Source organism: Leguminivora glycinivorella, chromosome Z (genome assembly GCF_023078275.1).
Source record: "Leguminivora glycinivorella isolate SPB_JAAS2020 chromosome Z, LegGlyc_1.1, whole genome shotgun sequence".
NCBI lineage: Eukaryota > Metazoa > Arthropoda > Insecta > Lepidoptera > Tortricidae > Leguminivora > Leguminivora glycinivorella.
The window spans coordinates 30,255,590-30,282,096 of record NC_062998.1 but is presented as its reverse complement, the minus strand read 5'-3'; the positions used below and the strand labels follow the sequence as shown (position 1 = coordinate 30,282,096).

The window sequence follows — 26,507 nt, the reverse complement described above, 5'->3', positions numbered from 1 at the left end:
TCTCTTAATTTCAGTTCCTTGAGTTGAAAATGTTGAAACACATACTTAGTATTAAATAAAACACAAATACATATAAAAATCACAATATAATTTTAAATTATGGCTTAAGCCCTGTACCAGTTGCAGTCGCCACGTCTGTAAAGCCCCTTGTAGTTTCTTTTAAATGGCTAAATACCTAGATGTCATGTCATAAACATCTGTGATGTAACTGAAAATTAAAAAACATCGCTCAAAGATAAGGTTCAAATTAGCATGGCAAAAAATACAGTGCAGTCAAAATACCATCCAAATACGAAAAAGCATATGTCAATGTCAATATCACTGCCGTATGCCGTATTTCAGGCCATAAGGGCTGTTTTCTCAAATATGAAAAAATCTCAAAAGCAGAACTTTAAAAAAGACTTTCTAGGAAAATTATTTTGAACTTGATAGGTAGAACAATTTTTAAAAGTTGTACAAAAAAATCTGAACTAAGTTTGTAACTATATGGAAAGCATTTTTTATCTTAGATTGAATATTTTAGTATCGTAACGAATTTTCTTTCAAATAAAAAGAGAATTATTAGAATAGGTTGACGGTGTCTACCGTAAACTGGGGTTACATTGACCAATTTGGGAATTTAAACTTCTCTAGCTTCTACATTTAATGGGTATTTTTACCCATTAAATGTAGGAGTTAGAGAAGTATAAATTACAAAATTGGTCAACGTAACGTAACTAAGAAAGAACAAAAATGGGACCATCAACTTTTCTACGACTAAAAATCTAAAAAGGTAACAAAATAAGTGATATCAGGATTATTGTTTTTCTGTCACGATGCCTGCATGTATCAAATGTTTCTTTTTAACCCAGTGGTTGACTGGTAGAGAATGCCTTAAAGCATTATGTCCACCATTTGTACTTATTTTTTTTATGTGCAATAAAGAATACATAAATAAATAAAATAATGTACGCAGAAAAAAAAACGATGTAATCAAACTTAAACTGACATTGGGGTTACTTTGATACACAATTTTTTTTTAATGATAATCGAATGTAATCCCTTACAAAAGTATTTTATCTCAAGAAAAGATAAAAAAATTGTTCGCAGAGTCAAATATTACAACTCTTTAACGCTATTTTGGGGTTACTTTGATCAAGAATAAGAATTACCATCTTCAGAAAACCAACTTTATTTGCAATTGTTTCGATATTTATCACAAGAAGAGATCAAATTATCAGCCTCAACAAGTACCGTGCGTGACATAATCAGACAATAATCAACTATGTGTCATTATGGTCAATGTACCCCATGCAAGTGATCAAAGACACCCCCAGAGTAAATCATTAGTAGTAAATACCTAGTTTGACTTTATGATACTAAATTCAATACAATGGTATAGCTAAACACATTTCTGGCAAGCTAATATTCACTGTGAACCTTTTACTTTAATACCCACTACGTTAGTTTAGAAGTTTATTTAAACATGAAAAATAGCAACAAACTATGCTTTTATTTTGACACGTTATCCGCACTGCCCACGACCATACTTACTTATTCACCGCGTCAGAGCACCATCTAACTAAAAGGTTGGTTAAGGGTTATCATATGTGTAAATTTCATTACCGACTACTCATAACATATTAAATCCTTATTTTTTTGGTCAAATAAATATAATATGCTCGTGACAGGTCATATTTTGTTCGCAATCCGAAAGAGTCAACCCTAGCACTTTTCCCTATTCACCCCCTTCCCGACCCTATTCACCCCAACGTTAGGGTGAGCGAAAATTACTAAATAAAACGACATATTTTCAAAGACAAACCGAAGTTCACACTGCCGGAAGATTTTTTGTGTAAAAAATTAGCATGGCACATATAAAAAAACTGTTATCGACGTTCAAGAGTCGGTTTTGGCCCTATTCACCATAAATTACGTTAGTTTATACCCGTTCCGACCCCATGAACTCAAAATCTTCAGAAAACGATGTACTATGTAGCCCAATTTTATTTGGTATTTTGGAGGTGATTAGTAAAAATAATTTAGTTTTACAATTGTGCGAAAATAGATTCTCATTTGGCCGGTTTTTAGGGTTCCGTAGTCAACTAGGAACCCTTATAGTTTCGCCATGTCTGTCTGTCCGTCCGTCCGTCCGTCCGTCCGCGGATAATCTCAGTAACCGTAAGCACTAGAAAGCTGAAATTTGGTACTAATATGTATATCAATCACGCCAACAAAGTGAAAAAATAAAAAATGGAAAAAAATGTTTTATTAGGGTACCCCCCCCCTACATGTAAAGTGGGGGCTGATATTTTTTTTCATTCCTACCCCAACGTGTGATATATTGTTGGATAGGTATTTAAAAATGAAGAAGGGTTTACTAAGATCGTTTTTTGATAATATTAATAGTTTTGGAAATAATCGCTTCTAAAGGAAAAAAAAGTGCGTCCCCCCTCTAACTTTTGAACCCTATGTTCAAAAAATATGAAAAAAATCACAATAGTAGAACGTTATAAAAACTTTCTAGGAAAATTGTTTTGAACTTGATAGGTTCAGTAGTTTTTGAGAAAAATACGGAAAACTATGGAACCCTACACTGAGCGTGGCCCGACACGCTCTTGGCCGGTTTTTTTTTAACCTTTCCTGGTGGCCTAGTGGTAATAACGTTAGCTGCGTAAGCTGAATACCCGGGTTCGATTCCCGGCTCAGCCACCGTGGGCATTGTCGTTTTTTCTTTCGCGTATGATATCTATTTCAATATATGTATGTATGTATGTATGTATGTATGTGGACACTTTATTGTACATAAGACAAGTTAGGACATAAAAATACAGTATAGTTATGATGTACAAAGGCGATCTTATCCCTATAAGGGATCTCTTCCAACCTTTGAGCGAATTGAAAATTTATTATTTATATAAACTTGAAAAAGATAAAATCAAAAATGATTCAATAAAATAATTTTATTTCTTCCCTAGTTGTAAATAAATAATAGTACATTACTACAGAGGCCGGGACAAAGGGGGTTGCCGGCCGAAGACATATAGACGGCCGAGCGAAGCGAGGCCGGATAGGTCTGAGGCGGGCAAATAATATATCTGTGCTCGTCACACAAATAAATGCCCTTACCGGGATTCGAACCCGGGACCGCGGCGTAGCAGGCAGGGTCACTACCGACTGCGCCAGACCGGTCGTCAAGTTGTATAGTTTCATACTTATGATTTTTATTTAAAAATAATCCGTTTATATTATAGCAACCATGGGTGATTTTTGCGGACTTAAGTAGAAACGTAGAGGTTGACAGAAGTGTGATTAATATTTCTAAGTGTTAATTTCATGTATTTAGTCTAACTACGAAGCAATACATTGACGTATAAATTGCGTCCATATACAGAGAGGTCATTCATAAAAATATCACTTTAGGTAAGTTATATATCCTTTATACAACGTGACAAGCATTGACCACACATCCCAATTCACCCCTCTTCCGACCCTAATCACCCCCTTCGTAAACCTGTTCACCCCCTTTCCTGATCCCATTCACCCCTCAGGCCGCGGATATTTATTCATCCCGTAAAAATTCCCCAACACAGTTGCATCGCTTTCTTCATGAAAACCATTATAAAAATATGTCTTATGATTTTCTGTTATACATAAACTTTAGAAGTGTATACAGATTCAAAAGGATAATGAACGATTAAAATGAGTAAAAATCCAATAAATTTGAACGAATAACTTTGATAGACATGAAACTGTAAATATATTATTTTCCTACTTTGCGGAAAATAGAAGGAATATGTCAAGAAATATAATAACATTATACACTATGTACTTAACATAATTGCCGAAGATAAATCCTACGGCTTATACATTACCTTCTATAGTACCTTTAATTTTCATGGTGTTTATTTTAAAAAAAGGAAGTGGTATTCGTAACCGCTATTCGATACCGGTTATGCTCTTAAATGGATCACCGGCATTAATGTTACATCCTGTATACCCCCGGAACCCTTTTCACCCCAAATTACGGTATTTATTAAATTGTCATTATGTAAAATGTCGGAAACTACGGAACCCTACACTGACGCGGTCTTGGTCGGTTTTTCTTCTTAATGCTATTTAAGAGATAATAAAAAATTACACCTCCCAATTTATAATAAGTTTTTTTGCAAAAATTTCGTTTTTGACACAAGCTATTATCGCCGACTGTAGGTACCTAAGCTTTCTTTCAACAATCATCTATTGCTCTCCGAGACATTTCTAAAAACCCCTGACTCAATGGGGATACGACGTTTCATAACAGAGTTCCTATGATCACCTTTCTGCTCCATCATCAGATTAGCTCCATGATACCATAATACTGCATTGTCACTTGTGTGCAAAATTTCAGCTCAATCGGAAACCGGAAAGTGGGTCAAATTTAGCTTCTACGTTTCGACTCAAACTAACATACCTACTAACAAGGCAAGTTGAATATAAGCTTGTATAAAGGCTTCTGATACTAGATTTGCAATAAGTTTACTTGTCACAATTTAAGAACAGATGATGAACAGACATATCCAATGACAAGTCTACACCGTATTCGTGAACTGTCAAATCACCTCATGCAATTTACGGCTGTAAGGCAACCAGGTAGGGTTTATTATTGCACTTTAATTACATATTAATGATTTCTAGCCCGTAAGATATATATTTGCTTTAACAATGGATAGATATTTATGCGGGTGAGAGTGTAATTTAGGTTTTTATAAGGAATCAATTATTTTTAAGCGACCCGATCAGATATTTATGCGGATAAGGACCCTCCCACATCTACCGTCTTGCGATCGTAAAACGCCAACGGATCGTCGGGCCAACTGTATGGCTAAGCCGCGCTGACGCGGCGTCTTTTTCCATACAGTTGGCCCGACGCTACGCTCGCGAGACGCTAGAAAGAGAGACGATGTTTTTGCCGGTCACGGAGCATCACAATTTTTTGCCAGGAACATGTCGTCATATACTTACGGCCCCCTATAGAAAATCAGACAATTTTGCACGGCCGTTCATAGTCATTTATGCTGGTCACCAGCTGGTATTCCATGAATATTTGGTCTAGTTGAGTGGAGAAGTGCCATTCAAAACAAGCGCTTTCTAAACAACGATGTATTTAGGTACTTTATAATTATTATTGCTTTCAACTTACGGTTACGTGTTCGCGGTATGCACAGAGTAAATCTTTAATGAAATTGAGACATTTTTTTATATAAGTATACAATTAAATTTGAACCAGAAGCACTATACCTATACATACCCGCTCGCATTCCCCTTTTTTCTATTCTAAGTAAGAATCGATTAATAAGTATCTGAATATATATGGATAAATTAAATTGTAATTGTTGACATACAACCTGTGAAGTTTGGTTGACAAAATTTGACATAGGTGCTGTCATATATATTTTTAAAATGACGTACTGTTAATACCAGCGTAATGAAAATGTATTCCAATGAGTAAAAGAAAACATGAAACTTTTTTCAATTTAACCGAACTAGAATGAAATCATTTATACTCATTCGGTTGTGTTCGTTATTTTCTTTAATAATGTGATATATTTTTAATTATTTTTTATGCACAAGCCATGCACCTTTAAACTTTAAATGAGATTGGATCTCCACCTGACATATTTGATTTACCCTATTTATTTTGAGCACAGTTTTACACTGGTATGGTTTTTCGTGTACGTACACTATTTTCTGTCAAAATATTTGTCAAATTTAATTGTCAACGCGGAGCGACCGGCGACACGTCTGCCTCCGATGAGCCGCTCACGGCATCTAATCGAAAGGAGAATTCTGACAGCAATGGCGAATGTATGGAAAATTTACGATAGTTTAAATTTAAGGTAAAATTTCTTTGTTGCCTTTGAGAGGAAAAATATAAAAAACCTCAAAACTTCTAGTCCATTTATCTGGCTTTTAGAATCACTTAATGTTATAACTAAAGTATTGAATTTTTTTAACAAAGTTTACTAAACGGCGACATACGTTTTTCTCATTTTAGGTCAACTTTGCGTGGGTTTATTTATTATACCGTTAATAATTAGAGATTCTGAATAGTCAAAAGTTGTAGACACACTCTTTAAGATAATAACTACATTTATTTTATTTCATTTTATTGAGAAATGTGAGCAGCATTTGTTAAACGCCGAATGCTCTTTTCGAGGATTTCGTACGACCCCCTCTTAACCTTATGTAAGGCTATTTTATCGATAAATGGATTGTCGACGTTTTTATTTTGACAAGCACTTACAACTTGACGTTCGTGCCACAAAAATATCTAGGTATATACATAATCATCATCATCATCATATCAACCCTTCGCCCACTGCCGAGCATAGGCCTCTCATCTAGTACGCCACTTCTCCCGGCCCTGAGCCAGTCTCATCCACTTGTACATAATAAGTGCCACTTTTCTTTTCTTTTTTATGTTTTTACTAAATCACTTTAACCTTTAAATGGGCATGAGAACGTCAATATTTTGTTAATTTTCAAAACCTGTCAACGATAGATAAAGCTCAAAGTAGGTTCGGAAATATACTCCTTAAGCCCAATTATAGGCTAACAGAAGTGCGATAATCATACACTGTAGGCAGTGGCTCATTCCACGGACAATGACGGCTAGCGGTTGACTCATTTTCTGTGTAACCAGGCCGCTCTCCTATCGGACTTTCTTTTTGTTACCGTCACATTGACTAGACGGGTAGGTGCTCGGAACGTGCCACCCGTATTACTTCTCAATATTATGAAGACGTAGGGCCGGTTGTTCAATCTCAGTTAACAGACACGTCAACGTCACGCAGCAGAAATCTATCGAAATTCCCATACAATTAATATTAACATTTGAGTTTGTATAGCTTGGAAAAAATGCGTTGATATTGACTACAATAATTTATCAGATTGAAATGAATAGGTACTGAACTAGCCCTTTCCACAGGATTGTTGCAAATGTGACGAAAAATAATTAAATTTTGGTTTTAACATAGATATTGTGTGACGTAAAATTGAAAATCCTCTGATGACGTCAGCAGCGAAATTATCGTTAATACATCATTTTATCGACCCTTCTAATCACTAGTAATTGTCTTTGACCATATTTGATGTTTCGTTTGTTTACATTATTGGACAAGTAAGGTTGAATTGACTTTAGAAAATATTTTTCCATCGTCAGGAAGCTGCGCAGGATCGGGATAAGTGGCGTGCTCTCGTTTTGGAGGGCAAGATCCTCTTTAGATCACAGAGCCATACTAGTTAGTTACTTAGTTAGTTTATCGTTACTAGTTTCTCCTGAAGCTACACAGTGTATAATATTGAAATATTGGAACCAGGAGCCAGGACGACTGGGAAGCCGGCGTGCTGGGGGGGCGCGTGCTGGAGGCTCGCGAGCCCATCGACTCCAAGGAGGAGGACCACTTCCTCGCTGTCACTATCACGCAGGCGCAGTAAGTTTACCTCATCTATTGCCTCCGATCATATTCATGAATATTTTCAGTTACGTATTTAATATTTTAGTTTATGGAGGCTAAACGCGGCCAATGTTTCAGCAATTCCCGAAAAGTGTGTACATTTGGATCACATCTCCGATTTTGATAAAAATTGGTAGGCTGATAGAGTCAATGTTGCTGGGCAAGATCCACTAGGCTTCCCAAAATGTCGCAGGTATTGAAAATGTATACATAGAAATCTGGTAACAAAAAAGGAGGGTTTCATACAAACTACCTGGGACATCTTGATCAGCGTCATGGACTCTAGCAGCCTACCAATTTTTATCAAAATCGGAGACGTGATCCAAATGTACAAACTTTTCGGGAATTACTCTATTAACTAAGTTTAATATTCGTAGTCATACAATATAATAACTAAACACAAGTATTTAAAACATTATATGAGCCATTTTTTTTCAAAGTTGTCCACCCCACTTATTTTGTAACATATTTTTTACGCGATTAATACTCAGAATCGCAAGCTTTTTCGATCCTGATAGGAGAAAAAAAAAATGTCCCAAGATTTCCATACATTTTTTCGAACCTTCCTTTCCGTTACCGCCATACAAAATGTATGAAAAAATGGTAACGGAATGGAAAAAAAATCTGGGGACACTTTTTTTCTCCTATTAGAATTGAAAGAGCTCGCGATTCTAAGTGAAAACCACATACAAATTTCCAAATCAAAAAAAAAGTGGGGTGGACAACTTTGAAAATAAAAATGGCCCATATACTTAACAAATTATGAAATATATACATATTTATAATGACTTATCTAAATTACATTGAATAAATAACTAAAGTTTGTTCAACAGATTTGGCTTCGCGCATTAGGTACTTTTGACTTGAACTACTTGAATAACAATTCTAGATAGTCGTATCTAGAGTGCATTTGATTATTTGGATTAAAATAATATTATACACTTCGCGTAATGTATTTTTACGACATAATTTGACGTATTTTGTTTTAAAAATATATAGTTGGTTGGAAAAAGCTTTGTACAGTCAAGTGTAAAAATATGGGTGTACACATCTTACTCAAAAATATGTCCTATAGCATCTTAGTCCGGTGTAATAAGAGCGTAGTACCATATTTATGAGACGATTATTTCGATACGTATTTTTGCACTTGACTGTACCGTAGAGGTGTAATCCTAAAAATGAAAGCATTTATTTTGTAGTTAAGAACAAAGTGAATATGTATTTAAAGTATAATTGTAAGTATTTGTTTTTTTTTGCCAACCGTACCATTTGCCACGAAAAGTGCACCTTGATAACGATCTTTAATAATAACCGTTTAGCGTACGTTGTAGTGTCCCTTGGCCATACTAGTTCATTAACCACCACCTTTAATAATACTTGAACCAACCCAATAGTCACGCATTATCATGTGTTCTTACAGAATATCCAATTTACCTGAGAGTTGGAAAGACGAGCTACATCCGAAGCTGTTGCAACAAAAAGGAGTAAGAATGATAATATAGCCTCGTCCCGCCAACATAATTATAGTAGAGCGGCGAGAGGGTCTCGGAAAAAGTTGATGTGACTGGAGAGTATACTGCTGACAAGTGGTATCGTTGTGATCGGTAGACTTTACTGAGTACGAAATAATGACTTGTCGCATTCTCAGACTGTGGGGGGGTTAACTATGACGTCACAAAGATCGCGGTCCCGGGTTTCAATTTTTTGCCAATTTGTCTAGAACTCCTTATCCAATTTTGAAAAATGAGGTGTCGATTGAAAGCGTATAACATGCTGATTAAGATTTATTATATGTGAAAAGTATAGTTTTGTTAGTTATTTTTTAATTAATAATAATGCAAAAAATACTTTTTTTACTCTCTTTTTTGATTTTTGTGACTCAAAAAGGCAATGAAAACGGCCACTTAGCTAAAAAATATGTTATATAAATCATTTAACTACATTATTAAGCTATCTGTTGCTTTTTAAATTTCTACGATCGGATAATAAATAAGCAAACTACAACCACATACCTGTAGGCGGGGAGTACCGCTTGACACGCGTTCCCATACATTCGGCGTCTACCAAATTACACCTCGCGCAAAATTCGTTTCAAGCAGATATACCTCTAATCTTATTCAGCGTAACCTATCAATATTGGTATCATTTGAAAGTACAATTAAAGTACTTTAAGAAACAATGTCAATCATTTTCTTAAAATCAATAATCGCCAGTCTGCGGTGGTTACAAAGGAAAAAAAGTGGGTATGCAATTTGACTGGTTTCCTAGGTTTGATACCCTAGACGAGTTTAAAAGGGAGGTAAAGGTGACATATGGGTTGTTCTCTGGCCTAAAAGCTATACAGAGGGTCAGGGAGAAAAAAACTAGGGTTTACGTTTAGTTTTAAGTTATTTTTCTTTTATTTGTTGATTTTATTGTGTTTAATTTTTTTGTAATTTTATCAAGGATACACGTTGGTTTCTTTTGCTGAAAATTCCCTTTTTTATGAGAAATGTTATGAATTTCATGGCATTTTCCGATAGAGACTAAAATTAACTTTCAAATAAGGCCACATAGTCATACTGATACATAGTCATACCCTTAATATTATATAAGTAAAAGTATGACTATGTGGCCTACTGATACATAGTCATACCCTTAATATTATATAAGTAAAAGTATGACTATGTGGCCTTATTTGAAAGTTAATTTTAGTCTTTATCGGAAAAAGCCATAAAATTCATAACATTTCTCATAAAAAAGGCAACTTTTAGCAAAAGAAACCAACGTGTATCCTTGATAAAATTACAAAAAAATTAAACACAATAAAATCAACAAATAAAGGAAAAAATAACTTAAAACTAAACTTAAACCCTAGTTTTTTCTTCCCTGACCCTCTGTGTAGCTTTTAGGCCAGAGAAAAACCCATATGTCACCCTTACCTCCCCTTTTAAACTCGTCTAGGGTATCAAACCTAGGAAACCAGTCAAATTGCATACCCACTTTTTTCCTTTGTAACCACCACAGACTGGCGATTATTGATTTAAAAAAAAATGATTGACATTGTTTTTTAAAGTACTTTAATTGTGCTTTCAAATGATATCAATATTGATAGGTTACGATGAATAAGATTAGAGGTATATCTGCTTGAAACGAATTTTGCGCGAGGTGTAATTTGGTAGACGCCGAATGTATGGGAACGCGTGTCAAGCGGTACTCCCCGCCTACAGGTATGTGGTTGTAGTTTGCTCATTTATTATCCGATCGTAGAAATTCAAAAAGCAACAGATAGCTTAATAATGTAGTTAAATGATTTATATAACATATTTTTTAGCTAAGTGGCCGTTTTCATTGCCTTTTTGAGTCACAAAAATCAAAAAAGAGAGTAAAAAAAAAGTATTTTTTGCATTATTATTAATTAAAAAATAACTAACAAAACTATACTTTTCACATATAATAAATCTTAATCAGCATGTTATACGCTTTCAATCGACACCTCATTTTTCAAAATTGGATAAGGGGTTCTAGACAAATTGGCAAAAAATTGAAACCCGGGACCGCGATCTTTGTGACGTCATAGTTAACCCCCCCACAGTCTGAGAATGCGACAAGTCATTATTTCGTACTCAGTAAAGTGTACCGATCACAACGATACCACTTGTCAGCAGTATACTCTCCAGTCACATCAACTTCAAAACTAGACGACTTTTTTCAATTCCGCCGCCTTACTATTATACAGTTTGAGCCATTGAAATTCAAACCAAATTATATTCATATTCATATATTTATTCATAATAGTTCATATTATATGTCACATACATTTTAAATACAATTATTTGCAGAATTGATATTCGTAATATTAAAATATTTTACATACTTATTCTAAGCTTAGGTACTTATTTGGTACTCTATAAACTCCTTAAAGCTGTAAAAAGTGTGCTCGATAAGCCATCGTTTCAGTCGCGCTTTAAAGCTCATCAGTGACGGTGCGTTTGTGACATGACCCGGCAGTCTGTTGTACACAGTCGGCCCCATCACATGCGTTACTTTGGCAGATTTTGCCAGCTTGTGCTTTACGCCCAAGAGTTTGTGGGCATATCCGCAAATTGCGACCGTGAACGTCAGCTCCACTCGCGTATTCATTAAGGTGGCATCGCACATACACAGCTACTTGGTATTATTATTGTCACAATTTAGATATAACATAAAAAAGTGCCTGGATAGGCACAAAATATGTAGTACGATAGGGACGGCCTGATCTTTTATCATTTATCGCGCGGCCATGCTTGCCTTCCAGGCTTTTCATTTATAAGTTTAAAAAAATTGAACATTTCCTTTATAAATCACATTGAGCAGGACGAGGATAGAGTAACTCAAATAAGAAGTACAGTGTAATAACCAATTATACCTATATTTACAGGTTGGAGACAGCATGTGGGAGATATACGCGACCCTCGCGCCCTTAGAAGTGGTGCTGCAGCCGTCGCTCATTGAGAACATTCTGTCTTTAGTCCGCGAGATGGCGCCACCGTCTTTTTGCCCTCTGCAATCCGAAAACGAACCAAGGTAGTTAATTACATTACAATTGTGTAAGTAATTGGCCAGTATGTCGATGGAAAAATGTACCTAAATTGTATGTACATTTCGATACAAGTGCGGAAAAGAGGAACTTCTATTGTACGGCGTTTTTCAGTACATACGAGTAAGTTTTAAGTTTTGACATACTCGATATAGGCACATTAAGTACCACTCTTGTACTAGTGCGATAAAGTAGCGCCAGTAGTGGTGTTTTTTTACGCACTAGTGCGAGAAGTGGTTCATTTCTTATGAGGTCGAAACTTCGGAAAAGGAAATTCGTAACTCGTATCGATTATTAACGCCACTCGTTTCGAACTTCCTTTTTTTCGGACTTGTATCGTAATGTACTATTTCAGTACATATGGCGCTACTTTTATCGCACTAGTGCGAGAAATGGTTCATTTCTTGTCAGGTCGAATCTTCAGAGGGCCATCTGTACCGAAAAACGTCGTACGATATACGCCACTCGTTTCGAACTTAGTTTCTTTCGCACTTGTATCGTAATGTACTGTTTTATCGCTTGTGTGACTTTAAATATGGCAATGATATACCTCTGTAATGTAAACACATGGAACTTGTTATGTTTCCAGCAAAGAGGATCGAGTTAATCGAGTATTATAGAGAGTTACTGTCAAAGTAAAATGTGTAATCACAGTGCATAGACTGCCATCTCTTGATACAGACTTGAAACTTTTGAACCTCAGTTTTTACAATTTGGCCCATATTCTTAGCTTGATATGTGTTAAAATGTCAAATATTAATATTGGCGCCATCTAGGCCACCGTACCTTTTTCTGCATGGTTCTGAGGTACGTTTTTTTTCTTAGAGTTTATCTGTCTGTCTGTCTTTGGTTTCCAGTAACGGCAGCTCTTGGCAGTGGCCGTTCTGTTACGTCACCGCGGGCGGACTGCGGCTGCTGGTCAACACGGGGCTACACGACCCGGACAACGACGACACATTTCTCTTGCTGGTTCGTATCATGTTGAAGGGACGCTTAGTCATCATCATCATCAGCCTATCGCAGTCCACTGCTGGACATAGGCCTCCCCAATTTCACGCCACCGTTTCCGATCTTCGGCTGCTCGCAACCAGCTGCTGCCAGCCATCCTGCGCAAATCGTCGCTCCACCTTGCCTGAGGGCGTCCTACACTACGCTTGCCGAAACGCGGTCTCCACTCAAGAACTCGTTTACCTAACGGTTGTCGGTTCTACGGCTAATATGGCCAGCCCATTGCCACTTCAGCTTGCTAATACGGTGGGCTATGTCGATCACTTTGGTTCTCTGCCGGATAACCTCATTTCTGATTCGATCCCGCAGAGAGACGCCGAGCATAGCCCTTTCCATAGCCCGCTGAGCGACTTTGAACTTGTGGACCAGCCGTACCGTCAGTGTCCACGTTTCGGCCCCGTACGTCATGACGGGTAGGACGCTTAGTGCTAATGTCAAATTAATCCCCACTTGTAAGGGATTTATTCAAGCTAGACTGAGAGAAATTTGTCATTGTGAATTTAACAAGTCCGACTTGTTACGGGTTTATCCGTCTGAAACAAAAGTACTTTAGTAAAAGGAATGTCACAATATTGATGGTACAGTCACCAGCATAAATAAGTGATGATTTGTGTAACCTTGTCGCTTTTAATCGTTTGACAATTTCATATGACATCTCAAACACGACGTCAAAGTGACAAGGTACAAAAATCATCAGCATCACTTATTTATGCCGGTGACTGTACAAGTCGAATTTTGTGTCACGTTGCTTTTATAAAATCGACTCGTTGATTCAAATGACAAGTAACTTGTAGAATGTACTAGTTACACTTAACAAAATCTAACTTGTTTGAACCAAAGAGCACGTAGGCGCTATTTTAACCGAAAAACTTGTTGAACTAACATTAAAACTGGTTGTTTTTTCTCTCAGTGTAACCTTGGATTTAGATTAGAAAATTCTAATTAGATTTCTTCGTTACAGGTTGGCAAAGTATCTATCAATCCCCATCCTGAAAATCCAATTTGTCGGTAAGATTTATTATCTGCATATCTTTATTTTAATAGACTTATATTGACCGGGATATAGACCGTGATTACCTTTTTGATTTTTGTCGAGGTCTCGATATTTCGACGCGGTTGCATGCATCATGATCACGGAAAACTAAAGAAGGCGAGTGGATGTCACGGTCTGTTTCCCGGTCAATATAAGCACAGTATAATAAAGAGTACTATCGTACAGTATGGCCACTCCCGCTCCCCGCTGAAAGTGCCGCCCACCCGCTCTCGGCTACCTCACAGTTACCGCCTGTCAAAAACGCGAACAGTCGACCTGTCATATCTCACTCATACAAGCACAGTACGCGTTCACCTACACGAGCTTAGACTGTGTTCTAGGAACGCGCCTCTTTCATATATTTGATCGCCAGTGTCCGAGGGGTGATATAATCTAATGAAAGTAACTGAATCACTCAAAACTCTCTTTATTTCAATTCAAATAGTTTATTAGTGCCGTTTCACAAAGCTTTATACTGAATTAATTAAAAAAAAATCTATTATCCTAATGGTGTTTACATATTTAGACAATCCGTCACCACTGGATTGGACGGGTCATGGAACTCGAACGGCGTCAGCCCGGAAGGCCGGCAGTACGAGATCTACGTCAAACACGTGGCCATACAGTCCGCGCAGCTCCAGCAGATAATCAAACAAGAGGTCGGTATTTATCACTTTTTCTAGACGAGCACCACACGCCAAGTCCACCTTACATAATTATAATCACAGAATATAATAGTTATGTACATGTTTAGAAAGCTCACTGTTAACCTCGTAAGGCCCACAATAGTTAGTTTTCCATTTTAAATTTGGACCTTGTTCTGTAAGTCAATTGGTAAGAGTTGGATTGCAACAACTTTTTACACTGTATTGTACATTGAGCAGCCGACATTAAGTTTTATTGCGCAGCGTAAAGGTCGCAGTCATTTCACAAGAGATAGCACAAATATCTATGTTTGTCTCATATTCAACAATGCTGGCCCTTGACAGCATTGAATGTGTACCGAAACAGATGTCACTCACACAAAGCGTCGTTCATTCCATTCGTGCCGCTTTCCGTGAAACGAACGTATAATATTTTGATTTTAAAAACAAATAAATTATTGTTTTCGACTACGCCAAAAGTGCACACTCGCAATTATTGTCTTTCTTGGCCTAAACATCAAAATTATTATTTTCATTTCTGGCATATCTTAGTAAGTAACGCTAAATATGTTCGCGTGTATACACAGGAGAGAAGAGAAAGCTATGGTAAAGGGGCTGGTAGCGAGAACCCGGCTGTGAAATGGTCTCAACCGCCAGTGTCGCCTGTCGTGACGGCTATTCTCCATCAGTAAGTTTTTGTTATATGTATGAACCTTAGACTTATATTGACTGGGATATATCGTCATTACCCTTTTGATTTTTGTCGAGCTCCCGATATTTCGACGCAGTTGCATGCATCATGATCACGGAAAACTGACGAAGGCGGGCGACAAAAATCAAAAAGGTAATCACGGTCTATATCCCGGTCAATATAAGTCTAATGAAAATAACCGTGAATCATTCTAAACTCTTAATGTATTAACCTGTCTACGAAACTGACCAAAAAACACCCCTCTGTCTCATGGGCTATGATCATCCGGATTGTTTGCCCACATTCTAAAAGCAGTTTTGTTCTCGTCAAAAAAAGCGGTTTTTGCAGTGGCAATATCTCTATTTTCCGAGTTTCCAGTTACTTTATTTAGTTGTTCATTACCCAAAATGCGTTCGGCGGTGCCTGAAACCAAGCAAATAAGTTGCACACAGTAAGATTTAGAATACACCGGACTCGAATCTCTAATATTAGGCACATTTATGAAGTATTTCACTTGGCGACATCGTAGGGTAGATTTTACGACTTACGATATCATCACGCATGAAGTCAATGAAATCAATTGCATCACTTGTTTGTCCATTTCGTACATCTCTCATCCACATGCCTGTGAAGTGTGAAATAGAACAACGGAACAATAGTAACTGAACATTTGTATTCAGTATGGACATCAGCTGCATTCTGGCGCCGCCGCTGTTCGTGAATGGCGCGCTGACGTGCGGGCCGGCGGTGGAGCTCAACCTGGCTTCCGACTGCGCCTTCGAGATCAGCCTGGAGCAGCTGAAGCTCATGCAGCACTTGCTCTCTGAGGCCAGTTATTCCAACAGCTCTAGGTATATTCTGTACATTATTACTATTGTAGATTTCTAGCTGAAGAAATAAGGCGTTACGCTTTTGTGTGGAGACACCATTGCGATTCAAGGTCATAGGTCTTACACTATGTAAAGGCAATGTGAAGTGAGGTACTACCCGATTTCTGGCCCTCGATTTTACGATTTATAGCCGTTATGAATTTCAAGAATCGTTAATCATAATCGAAAGGAATATGGTATAAAATTACAAATTTCTTTTTAGTGAGGACTCTATTCCACCAGTGGTTTCACAAATGGTCGTGTGCCCGTACGCGTCTTTATTTTTGAACCCGAAGCTAACGTCTGAGAGTACGGTGCAAGATAGTAACCCAGCGCCCGTTAAAGGTATTATTACATTTTTTTTCAAATTTTCCTAGAAATGCGATAGATTTGACAGAGCTTAATATACTCGTATTATCCTTTAGTTATTCTCATTAGTTAACAGCAGCTCAGTTTAGCCTCCTGGCATCCAGTTTCAAAATTTGCCTGTTGTATTTTGAAATACTTACACTTTTAGAAAACTCATAAATAATTATGATATCTCTTGACTAGCAGCGAGTGAAAGGATATCGGTCGACGAGTCGAGCAACATGGGTAAAACCGACCGAGGCTTCACAACGGACTCTGGTATAGACGTGGCCACATCGATGTCAAGAATGAGGCTTGAAAGACCCGCTTCTAAGAAAAACCTGAGCGTCGCCTTTGTCGAGGAAAAGTAAGACATGATATTACTATTAGGGGCCATTGACACTAAACTGTGATACTGTTTTTCAACGGTAACTAAAATTGTACTTATTTTATAAGAAATTCCATAGGTACTTAGTTCATACTGCAAAAAGCAATGCAAAAAAGTCGCTATCTTTGTCTAACATTTATTTTTTTAATCGAATCTGTATAATTTCAGCGTTGATGTGTCAGAATATTTGGAAATATTTGTGACAATGGGCGTGATCGAAATATCGCTTTATATGGAAGATGACAATAGTCCCACAGTAAATGCTTTGAAGCCGCCTCCTAAAACCGAGCAAACCACGGAAGAGGTAATTACTTCTTTAAGTCAAACGTATATGAATGTAGCAGTATACCTAATCATATAAATTGTAACATGACAAAATATTATGTACATGATGATAGTCTTCTTTAGTAACAGGTTGGCACCGAATTTCTATGAAAGGGCTGACTGATTTGTCCCATATCCCATTTCAATTACAAACGAGAACTGGATATAGGGGACTTTTTCGAAGTATAATTTGTAGACAAGTTGCATTGGTTTTGATTGGCATCTCTCGGCACAGGGTTATAAACCTTTGCCTTTGCCAGATATGTGTTACTTATTATTGCCATCTGGGCCATTTTTTTCATAGTTGTCCACCCCACTTTTTTTTTGGATTTGGAAATTTTTATGTGGTTTCCACTCAGAATCGCGAGCTCTTTCAATTGTAATAGGAGAAAAAAAGCGTCCCTAGGTTGTTTTCCCTTTCCGTTACCACTTTTTCATACATTTTGTATTGCGGTAACGGAATGGAATGTTTGAAAAAATGTATGGAAATCTTGGGACATTTTTTTTTCTCCTATCAGGATCGAAAGATCTCGCGATTCTGATTATTAATCGCGTAAAAAATACCCATGTTACAAAAAAAGTGGGGTGGACAACTTTGAAAAAAATGGCCCATCTAATCGAGCGTCAACTAATGGTCTCTAATCTAATCTCAAAAAACATATTTTTTTCTTAATTTTTCTGAGGCACTTTTTGTTTGTCTTTATTTGCCTATGACGAAGTTATATTATCGTTGTTAATTACCATTATTTTGAATATACTCCCTTTACATCTCGCAATCTCACCAAGTAATGTTATTATTGATACAAATTATTTTTATATTTTATTATCACAATGCATGCTTTTATCTAGGACTCGGCCGGTTCAGACAACGACGCCGACCAACTTGGGGCAACTTCGGCATCTGAACTAAAGTCGACCGCTAGCCAAATGAGTATTACCCAAGGGGTTAGGCTTATGGACACAAAACTTGAATTGCACGTAATGTCCTTGTTTATTATTTCTTATCTTGTAACTAATGTTTTCTATAATATTTTATCGACGTATAAAACAGGAGTGTTCAGGCACTTACAACCCTTTGCAAAGCGGCAGAAGAAAATGTATGTAAAGTTTCTTGACAAAAACGGGTTATGAAGATATATATTTTTTTCTTATAAGGTTTCGAAAACTGAGACACAAATGGTGCCAAATTTTTTGAATATTATAATGAGGTATACAAATGAAATGAATTATGTACTCATGGCAGTACCATGCTTATGATTGCTAAAAACTATTTCAGACGTTAAGGGTCCCCCCACATCTAGCGTCTCGCGAGCGTCGCGTCGGGCCAACTGTATGGGCAAAGCCTGACGCCGCGTCGACGTCGCGTCGACGCGACGTCTTTTTCCATACAGTTGGCCCGACGCGACGCTCGCGAGACGCTAGATGTGGGGGGACCCTAAGTTCACTGCACAGGGAAAGATACAATTTATTTTTCAATTCTCATACAGTTGTTAAAGTGAGTAATACTCGAGTAGAAACATTATCCAGTCTGGCTACGTTGTGTGCAGGCTCAGCAGGCGTTGCAACTGCCTCGTGCGCGACTGGTCTCGGGCAAGTTGGCGTTACTGCACATTACTCTACACCAGCCCAATTTGTACTACTGGAGGAAGAAAACACGGAAAAATCTTCAGGTACCTGTTGTTGACTTGTTTATTTTTACCCGCATTCAATAGATTTAATGCAATTTAGGAACATACCAGCTTTTGCCCGCGGCTTCGCTTCCGTTTAATTCGAAAGTTGAGGAATGCTCCATACAAACTTCCACCCCCCACCCCCTCCCATTTTAGGAAAGTGGGGGTTAGAAAGAGACAAAAACCTATTGCTAAGTCTAGATGACGGTAACCTATGTCAATCTCCATCCCGTCAACTATCTCCACGTAAAAAATCACGGCAATTCGTCGCTCCCTTTTGCCTTGTAAGACGGACAACCAAACATACACGAACACTTTCCCTTTTATAATATTAAGTATAGATATTTATAAGTAAAACAATGAATTTAGCGACAGCTTCTTCTTCATGAAATCCAGCTAGACTCGTTACGTCTGCAAAGTCTCAGTTGTGACTTTACTCAGTTGTTCAAAGTCGCTGATTTTGTTTAAGGTGTCACTGTTTAACGCGTGGATTGGGCTGGGAACAGGCGCGAAGGAAGACAGTCAGCCGTTATTCTCCACGGCGAAAGGGACGCCGGACCCCGTGACCGACATACCGCCTGCACTCGCCACTGTCAAAATTGTCATACCGACTGGTGGTACGAATTACTTTCCTATTACTTTGTGTTGTTCATCTGCACTGATGTGATAACATACCCTCCCTGCTTTTTTGCTTGCAGGATGTACATACATTTTGTGGTTCAAAATACGATATTATGATTCAGTCACTCCTACCAAAGAGGATCGAGTATTATAGAGAGTTACTGTCGAAGTAAAATGTGTAATCACAGTGCATAGGCTGATCTCTTGACACAGGCTTAAAACTTTTGAACCTCAGTTTTGACAATGGCCCATATTCTTAGCTTGATATGTGTTAAAATGTCAAATATTAATATTAGCGCTATCTAGCCGAGCGTACCCCAAAGGTGTATAACCATCTAGGCCTCCGTACCTTTTTCTGTATGGTACTGAGGTACGTTTTTTTCTTAGAGTTTATCTGTCTATACGGAGTTTTATATTGTCTTTGATCGTAAACATGTTAATAGATGATTTCGTTGACAGGCAGTGGGCCTAGTAATTTCAGCGGCGCTAAAGGATCTGCCACCGTAGACGTGGAGCGACCGGTGCTTCTAGGAGTTTCCGCGGACACTCTGCGCCGTCTAACACTTATCGGCAAACTGGTAATTCTAATTATACTACGGTTTGTTAAAGGGTTGTTGTTGTTTTGCTCAATTTGTAGTTAAAGTTTAGTAGCATTTAAAAAAAATTAACACTTTATAGTTAAGCAAAATGCTAGTTAGTTTAAGGAACTTTTCGCATTCAAAGTATAAACGATTTAGTGTATTCTTAAGATGCTAATATTACTATTATTTTATAGATGCAAGAACATGTACAGAAGAATACTGCGAGAGGAAAAATTACCTTGAGTGACATTGAACATATACATCATCATCAAACACCTCCGTTCCTTAAATTGCGTAAATTCATGAGTGAGTCATTAGTACTTATGAAAACATTTTTCCAGTCTACTTGTTTTCGAACTTTTCCCATTGCCTTTGCAATTTAACTGATACTTTGCGAGTAGCCGGTCCTCATAACTCTGTTAAATTATTATTGACAGGCCGTGTTTAGTTTATATACTTACATTTTGTTTTTACAGTTAGCCACACTTTGGAGAATATCGTTATCCGAACGAGTCAGATCGGGCTGACGGGCAGTGAAGGCACGATAGGGTGGGATAGTGCGTCGCTTCAAATAGGTGCCGCGGTGCGGCCGGAGCGGTTGGTCGCCCGGGCACTAATATCAGCGCTGCTGGTGGCCGCCGGCCCGCTAGACGACCAGCGCCATGTACTCCTTCAGCCGATGATGCTTGGGTAACTAATACTACTTGACTAACTAGTACTACGTCAGCTCCAACCGGAGTGGCTGGTAGTTCGGACATTATTGTGAGTGATGACAGCCGGCCGGCTTGACAACCAGCGCCTCTTCCTGCATCCGATGATGCGGGGGTAACTACTTATGGTATGCGCCCGCTGGCAGAGCTGTCACGATATGGTAGGACAGCCAGTGCGTCGATCAGATAAGTGCCACGTTACGACCGGAGCTGATTCCCTAAGCTTTCTTACTGCAAACGCTGCGTACTTAGTCAGACTCCATAAAGCAAAATGATCAAGTTAATCACACTAATTATAATTTTATTGAATATAATTTAGCATTCAGTACAACTGACTCTTCTAGATAGATTCACTAAAGCTGGCACGAATGGATTGAATGAGTGAATGATAATATTTATGTGTGCGTCACAAAATGATTACATACAGGTTGATACAAAAATTGATTATTGAAAACGTATTTGTAGATAAATTATACCGTATGACAGCCCAAATTCATCAGTGTAAAGAATACTATAAAAACTGAGTACCTACTGTCAAGGAAATTGATTTGTATACCATTTCGTACCTTGTCACAGAGACAATATGAAACCCGGTAGATGTTATACGGTAAGACTTTAGGCAAGCTATGGAGTCGACATTTGCCATAAATCTAAAACCTTATTCATATTCATACTCATTTGTTGATTTTATGTTAAAATTCCTTTATAGCGATAGAGTATGATAAAATATTAATTTATTTGGACTTAGTTGAAATGAGAACAAAAGCATTATTTCGGCAAAAGATGAATTCGGTTGAAATTTCCATGTGTATGCTGTGTTATGTACATCATCATTTTCATAATTACAATTAAACAGAAAATTAACAAAGACATTAAGTTACACATTTATAATCTAACATAAAACAATCTTTATATCATTTTACTATGCTTTTTATCACGAGGCATTTGAAGATATTATACAAAATACAAAATCATTTATTCAGCAAATAGGCCACGGGGGCACTTTTACATGTCAACATTACAGAGTATTCATTAAAGTTAAACAAATGAAATTAATAGAAATATTAACTAAAAATATTAATCATAAGCAAAGTAGCTATACACTGATATAGAATTAGAGATGTATAAAGTCTCTAAATGTCATATTATTACTAACTATAATCAATACATAAAGAAAGTGCAAACAGATACAAAGATAAAAGAAATCTATAATACTTCAATAGTTGTAAAAGACTGAATATTACAAGTAAAAATATTATACTTAATCAAATAATCCATGGAGATGTATAGCGTCTCCAAGAGTCAAATTTTATAAAATTAAAATATTTAAAAGTAAAAACCTTTGTCAAATAATACAAAAAAAAAATACAGAAAATGAACAGCTAAATTACACATTTCAAGAGATGTACAAGTCTCTAGTTGTCAATCATTAAAGAACAAATCAAGTTTACAAATAAGGGCCAATCAAGGTTACAAATTAAGTTTAAAAATATAATCAAAATCTCAGAGATGTATAAGGTCTCTAAGTGTCCAAAAAACTAACATTAACTTAATCAAACGACAACAAGGTCATTAAAGTAAGGAATCTATTTTAAAATAAAATATAATCAAAATCTCAGAGATGTATAAAGTCTCTAAGTGTCCAAAAGCTAAAATTAACTAAATTAAACGACAACGTGATGGTCTCTAGTGTCATCCTTAAGACATTACTTACTTAAGTTTAATTCTTACAAGAACCGAATGTAGTGTCTCGCAATCCGCTCAAAAGTAAAGTTAAATAATCTAACAAAACATGTGGCCCAGGTAAGCTTGAACAGACCAGTCTCCACAAACAGCACCCGTTCACGAGTATGACGCGTATCTCAGCCATCGCCTCCCTCAACCTCCATTCGGGAAGGTGGCGACCCGATCAACACGCCACCGTAAGCAAAGACTTTTAAGCAAGCATGACATGTTCAAGCTAACAGCAAATTGACAAAAGAAAAATCGACACAGTGAAACACGACATTAAGCTTGTAGGTGACATTAAAGAGGGCAACAATGCCTAGTATAGCTATACATAACTAATTACATGCTCAACGTGACTTAGAGATGTAAAGGTCTCTAAGGGTCAGTGTACTATCATACTTTAAATAAATTTTATATTACTACGCTATATAATGAAAACAAAAATCTTAGAGGTGTATAAGGTCTCTAAGCGTCCTACTAACATAACTAATGATACAATACAATCACATGAGAAAAATTACGCTGTGTCATTTTTACTGGATACTAGTACGGTTGTATTACAAACTTCTGCTACCATAATCAAGCTACTGGCTTAAAGGCATTTTTATCATCTATAAAATCATTTACCGTATAGTAAGCTTTACCTAGCAAACAGCGCTTAACATGTGACTTAAATTTGCCGAGTGGCAAGTTCACTACATCAATGGGGATTTTGTTATAAAAACGTGTACAGTTCCCAACGAAAGACGTATTATTATTTAGTAAATCAGTATTTATGAATAAGATTTTAGATTTATGGAAAATGGCGACTCTATGGCTTGCCATTAGTCTTATCGTGCGACGGAAGCTCCAATGCCTAGTGATTAGGTCCAAATTGGTACGCAAATCAACTTCCTTAACGGACGACTTGTACGTTTTTGGACCAGGGTCTTAAAAAACGCTAAATCTGGATGTTTTATCTTTATATTTAAGTTTAAATCTATTAATATACAAATGCGTTCTTTTTTACATTTTATACAACTAGAGTAAAAATTTTACTCGGACACTTCTACACTTGAACTGGATGTTGAAGATTCTTCATCCTCGCTGGCATTTATATTAATAATAAAAAAAACCATCAGTAAGATCGTCTATCTGGTACTCCATATTTTCATACGAACACTCTGTTTCTCGGACTTTTCTCCAAATATCTTCAAATATTTCTTTTTTTACGGCATCAACTTCCTCGATGAATAGTTTTTGAACGTCGTTCATATTAAAAGTTACGTTCCTCGTCCCTACTTTACCTTTTATTATCCCCCACAACATCTCAATCGGGTTGAATTCCGGGTGGTAAGGTGGTAGGCGTAACACAGAATGACCGTGTTCTTGGAGTATTTGATCTAATACGTAAGTTTTTCTTGTATCTTTATGTTTTTTTATTATTATGTACAGAACAGTTTTCGTATTTTTTTTTGGGTATGGTATATTATTTTTTAACCGACTTCAAAAAAGGAGGAGGTTCTCAATTCGACTGAATGTTTTTTTTTTTTTTTTTGTATGTATGTTACTCGATATCTCCGAGAATCGTGGACCGATTTAAAAATTTTTTTTTTGATCGAACCGGTATAACCCCGAGATGGTCCCATTGGCACCAAGTCAGGGTCTGATGATGGGATCCTGGAGAAATCGAGGGAACTCTTCAAATGTTATAGGCACATGTAATGTTTTTAGTCTATTTTTCAAAGGTACACCAGTATTTACGTCTCATGGTAATAATTTTATGTGGCTGAGCTGCTGATGGAAGGTCAACTCCTCAATGGTTAGGAGTTAAAGGATAATTCTTTCACTACTGTACATGTATTCGGACTGATACATATAATATCACTAGGAACCACTAAAAATCAACAAATAAATAAACTTTTTAACAAAAAATAAAACCGCCTTCAAAAATAAGCGCGTTACAAAACACGGAGAAACTAAAAAGCCAAAAATAATAAACCTTTCAATTCAGATTTCTTATCGTATTGCAATAAGCTAAACATCCAAATTATAAACAAATCAATTATTTTTGGAGTCGGTACCAGCCTGTGTATGGTTGGGTGGGGCAAACAGGCAATAGCAAGGCGACGAACAGGTCTGGTACCGACTACAAAAATAATTGATTTGTTTATAATTTGGATGTTTAGCTTATTGCAATACGATAAGAAATCTGAATTGAAAGGTTTATTATTTTTAACCGACTTCAAAAAAGGAGGAGGTTCTCAATTCGACTGAATGTTTTTTTTATTTTATTTTTTTTTATTTTTTTTTGTATGTATGTTACTCGATATCTCCGAGAATCGTGGACCGATTTTCAAAATTTTTTTTTTGATCGAACCGGTATAACCCCGAGATGGTCCCATTGGCACCAAGTCAGGGTCTGATGATGGGATCCTGGAGAAATCGAGGGAACTCTTCAAATGTTATAGGCACATGTAATGTTTTTAGTCTATTTTTCAAAGGTACACCAGTATTTACGTCTGATGGTAATAATTTTATGTGGCTGAGCTGATGATGGAAGGTCAACTCCTCAATGGTTAGGAGTTAAAGGATAATTCTTTCACTATTGTACATGTATTCGGACTGATACATATAATATCACTAGGAACCACTAAAAATCAACAAATAAATAAACTTTTTAACAAAAAATAAAACCGCCTTCAAAAATAAGCGCGTTACAAAACACGGAGAAACTAAAAAGCCAAAAATAATAAATCTTCAATTCAGATTTCTTATCGTATTGCAATAAGCTAAACATCCAAATTATAAACAAATCAATTATTTTTGGAGTCGGTACCAGCCTGTGTATGGTTGGGTGGGGCAAACAGGCAATATTAGCAAGGCGACGAACAGGTCTGGTACCGACTACAAAAATAATTGATTCGTTTATAATTTGGATGTTTAGCTTATTGCAATACGATAAGAAATCTGAATTGAAAGATTTATTATTTTTGGCTTTTTAGTTTCTCCGTGTTTTGTAACGCGCTTATTTTATCTTACCAAGCCAACATTTCTTTTTTAATCGTTTTTTTAACTGGAGCCCGATCCACTTGAACGTTATGATAAGAAGCATTATCTACAACAAGGACGCTTCTGGGTTTTAAGTTTGGTAACAAATATTCGTTCACCCATTTCCGATAATTTGCAGCATTCATGTTACTATGGTAATCTCCGGACTTCTGGTTGGATTTGAATGTCAGCAAAGCATTTTTTACGAAACCTTCCTCTGTACATGCGTGAACCGCTATCAGCCTTTGACCTTTTGATATAGAAACTCTAACACCGCTATTGCTGTTGTCGGTCCATGCGTTTGGTGTGATGTGAGTGCTATGGACGTACGTCTCATCAGTATAAACAATGGGCCGGTTTTCGTTTCTATATTCCTGTAATTTTTGTAAATATATAAACCTTTTGTAACGAATATCGTCTTTTTCAATTAGCCGCATCCTGTTGTTCTGAATCTTCTTCCACCTAAATCCCATTTTATGTACGAGACGAAGTAAAGAAGTTTTACTACCAGGAAAACCTATCGATTCCTTTATAACGTTGTGTATTTTTTTAATAGTTGGCAACGTTTTGTGTACCGAGTGAAAATTATAAATACCTACACCTTCTAATAACATTTAAATCGAAATTGTCCACATCTGATTTTGGTGACAAACGTGGTCGTTTTTTACCGGGTGTTACAAACACATTTGAAGCCGATGCCGCTGTCGCATTTTTGCAGAAGCTATTCTTGATCCGCTGAACACTCCGTACTGATGTACCAGTTGCCGCAGAAGTCATTTCATACAACTTTTCAATGTTCAGAAAACCACCTTCAGGGTTTTTATTA

At 36.9% G+C, this 26,507-nt stretch overlaps 1 protein-coding gene across 1 annotated transcript in view; it reads left to right on the top strand.

Moving 5' to 3' along the window:
* Positions 1–26,507, top strand: part of LOC125240700 (vacuolar protein sorting-associated protein 13B-like) — a 74,903-nt gene that overhangs the window by 14,040 nt on the left and 34,356 nt on the right. Inside the window, exons 17-33 of the mRNA XM_048148717.1 lie at positions 7,341–7,454; positions 8,899–8,962; positions 11,878–12,023; positions 12,894–13,005; positions 14,006–14,052; positions 14,604–14,736; positions 15,309–15,409; positions 16,093–16,263; positions 16,505–16,626; positions 16,834–16,996; positions 17,186–17,321; positions 18,191–18,319; positions 18,889–19,011; positions 19,481–19,628; positions 20,092–20,210; positions 20,408–20,519; positions 20,690–20,903. Of these exons, the coding sequence (XP_048004674.1) occupies positions 7,341–7,454; positions 8,899–8,962; positions 11,878–12,023; positions 12,894–13,005; positions 14,006–14,052; positions 14,604–14,736; positions 15,309–15,409; positions 16,093–16,263; positions 16,505–16,626; positions 16,834–16,996; positions 17,186–17,321; positions 18,191–18,319; positions 18,889–19,011; positions 19,481–19,628; positions 20,092–20,210; positions 20,408–20,519; positions 20,690–20,903 (2,154 nt within the window). The remainder of the gene's footprint in view (positions 1–7,340; positions 7,455–8,898; positions 8,963–11,877; positions 12,024–12,893; positions 13,006–14,005; positions 14,053–14,603; positions 14,737–15,308; positions 15,410–16,092; positions 16,264–16,504; positions 16,627–16,833; positions 16,997–17,185; positions 17,322–18,190; positions 18,320–18,888; positions 19,012–19,480; positions 19,629–20,091; positions 20,211–20,407; positions 20,520–20,689; positions 20,904–26,507) is intronic.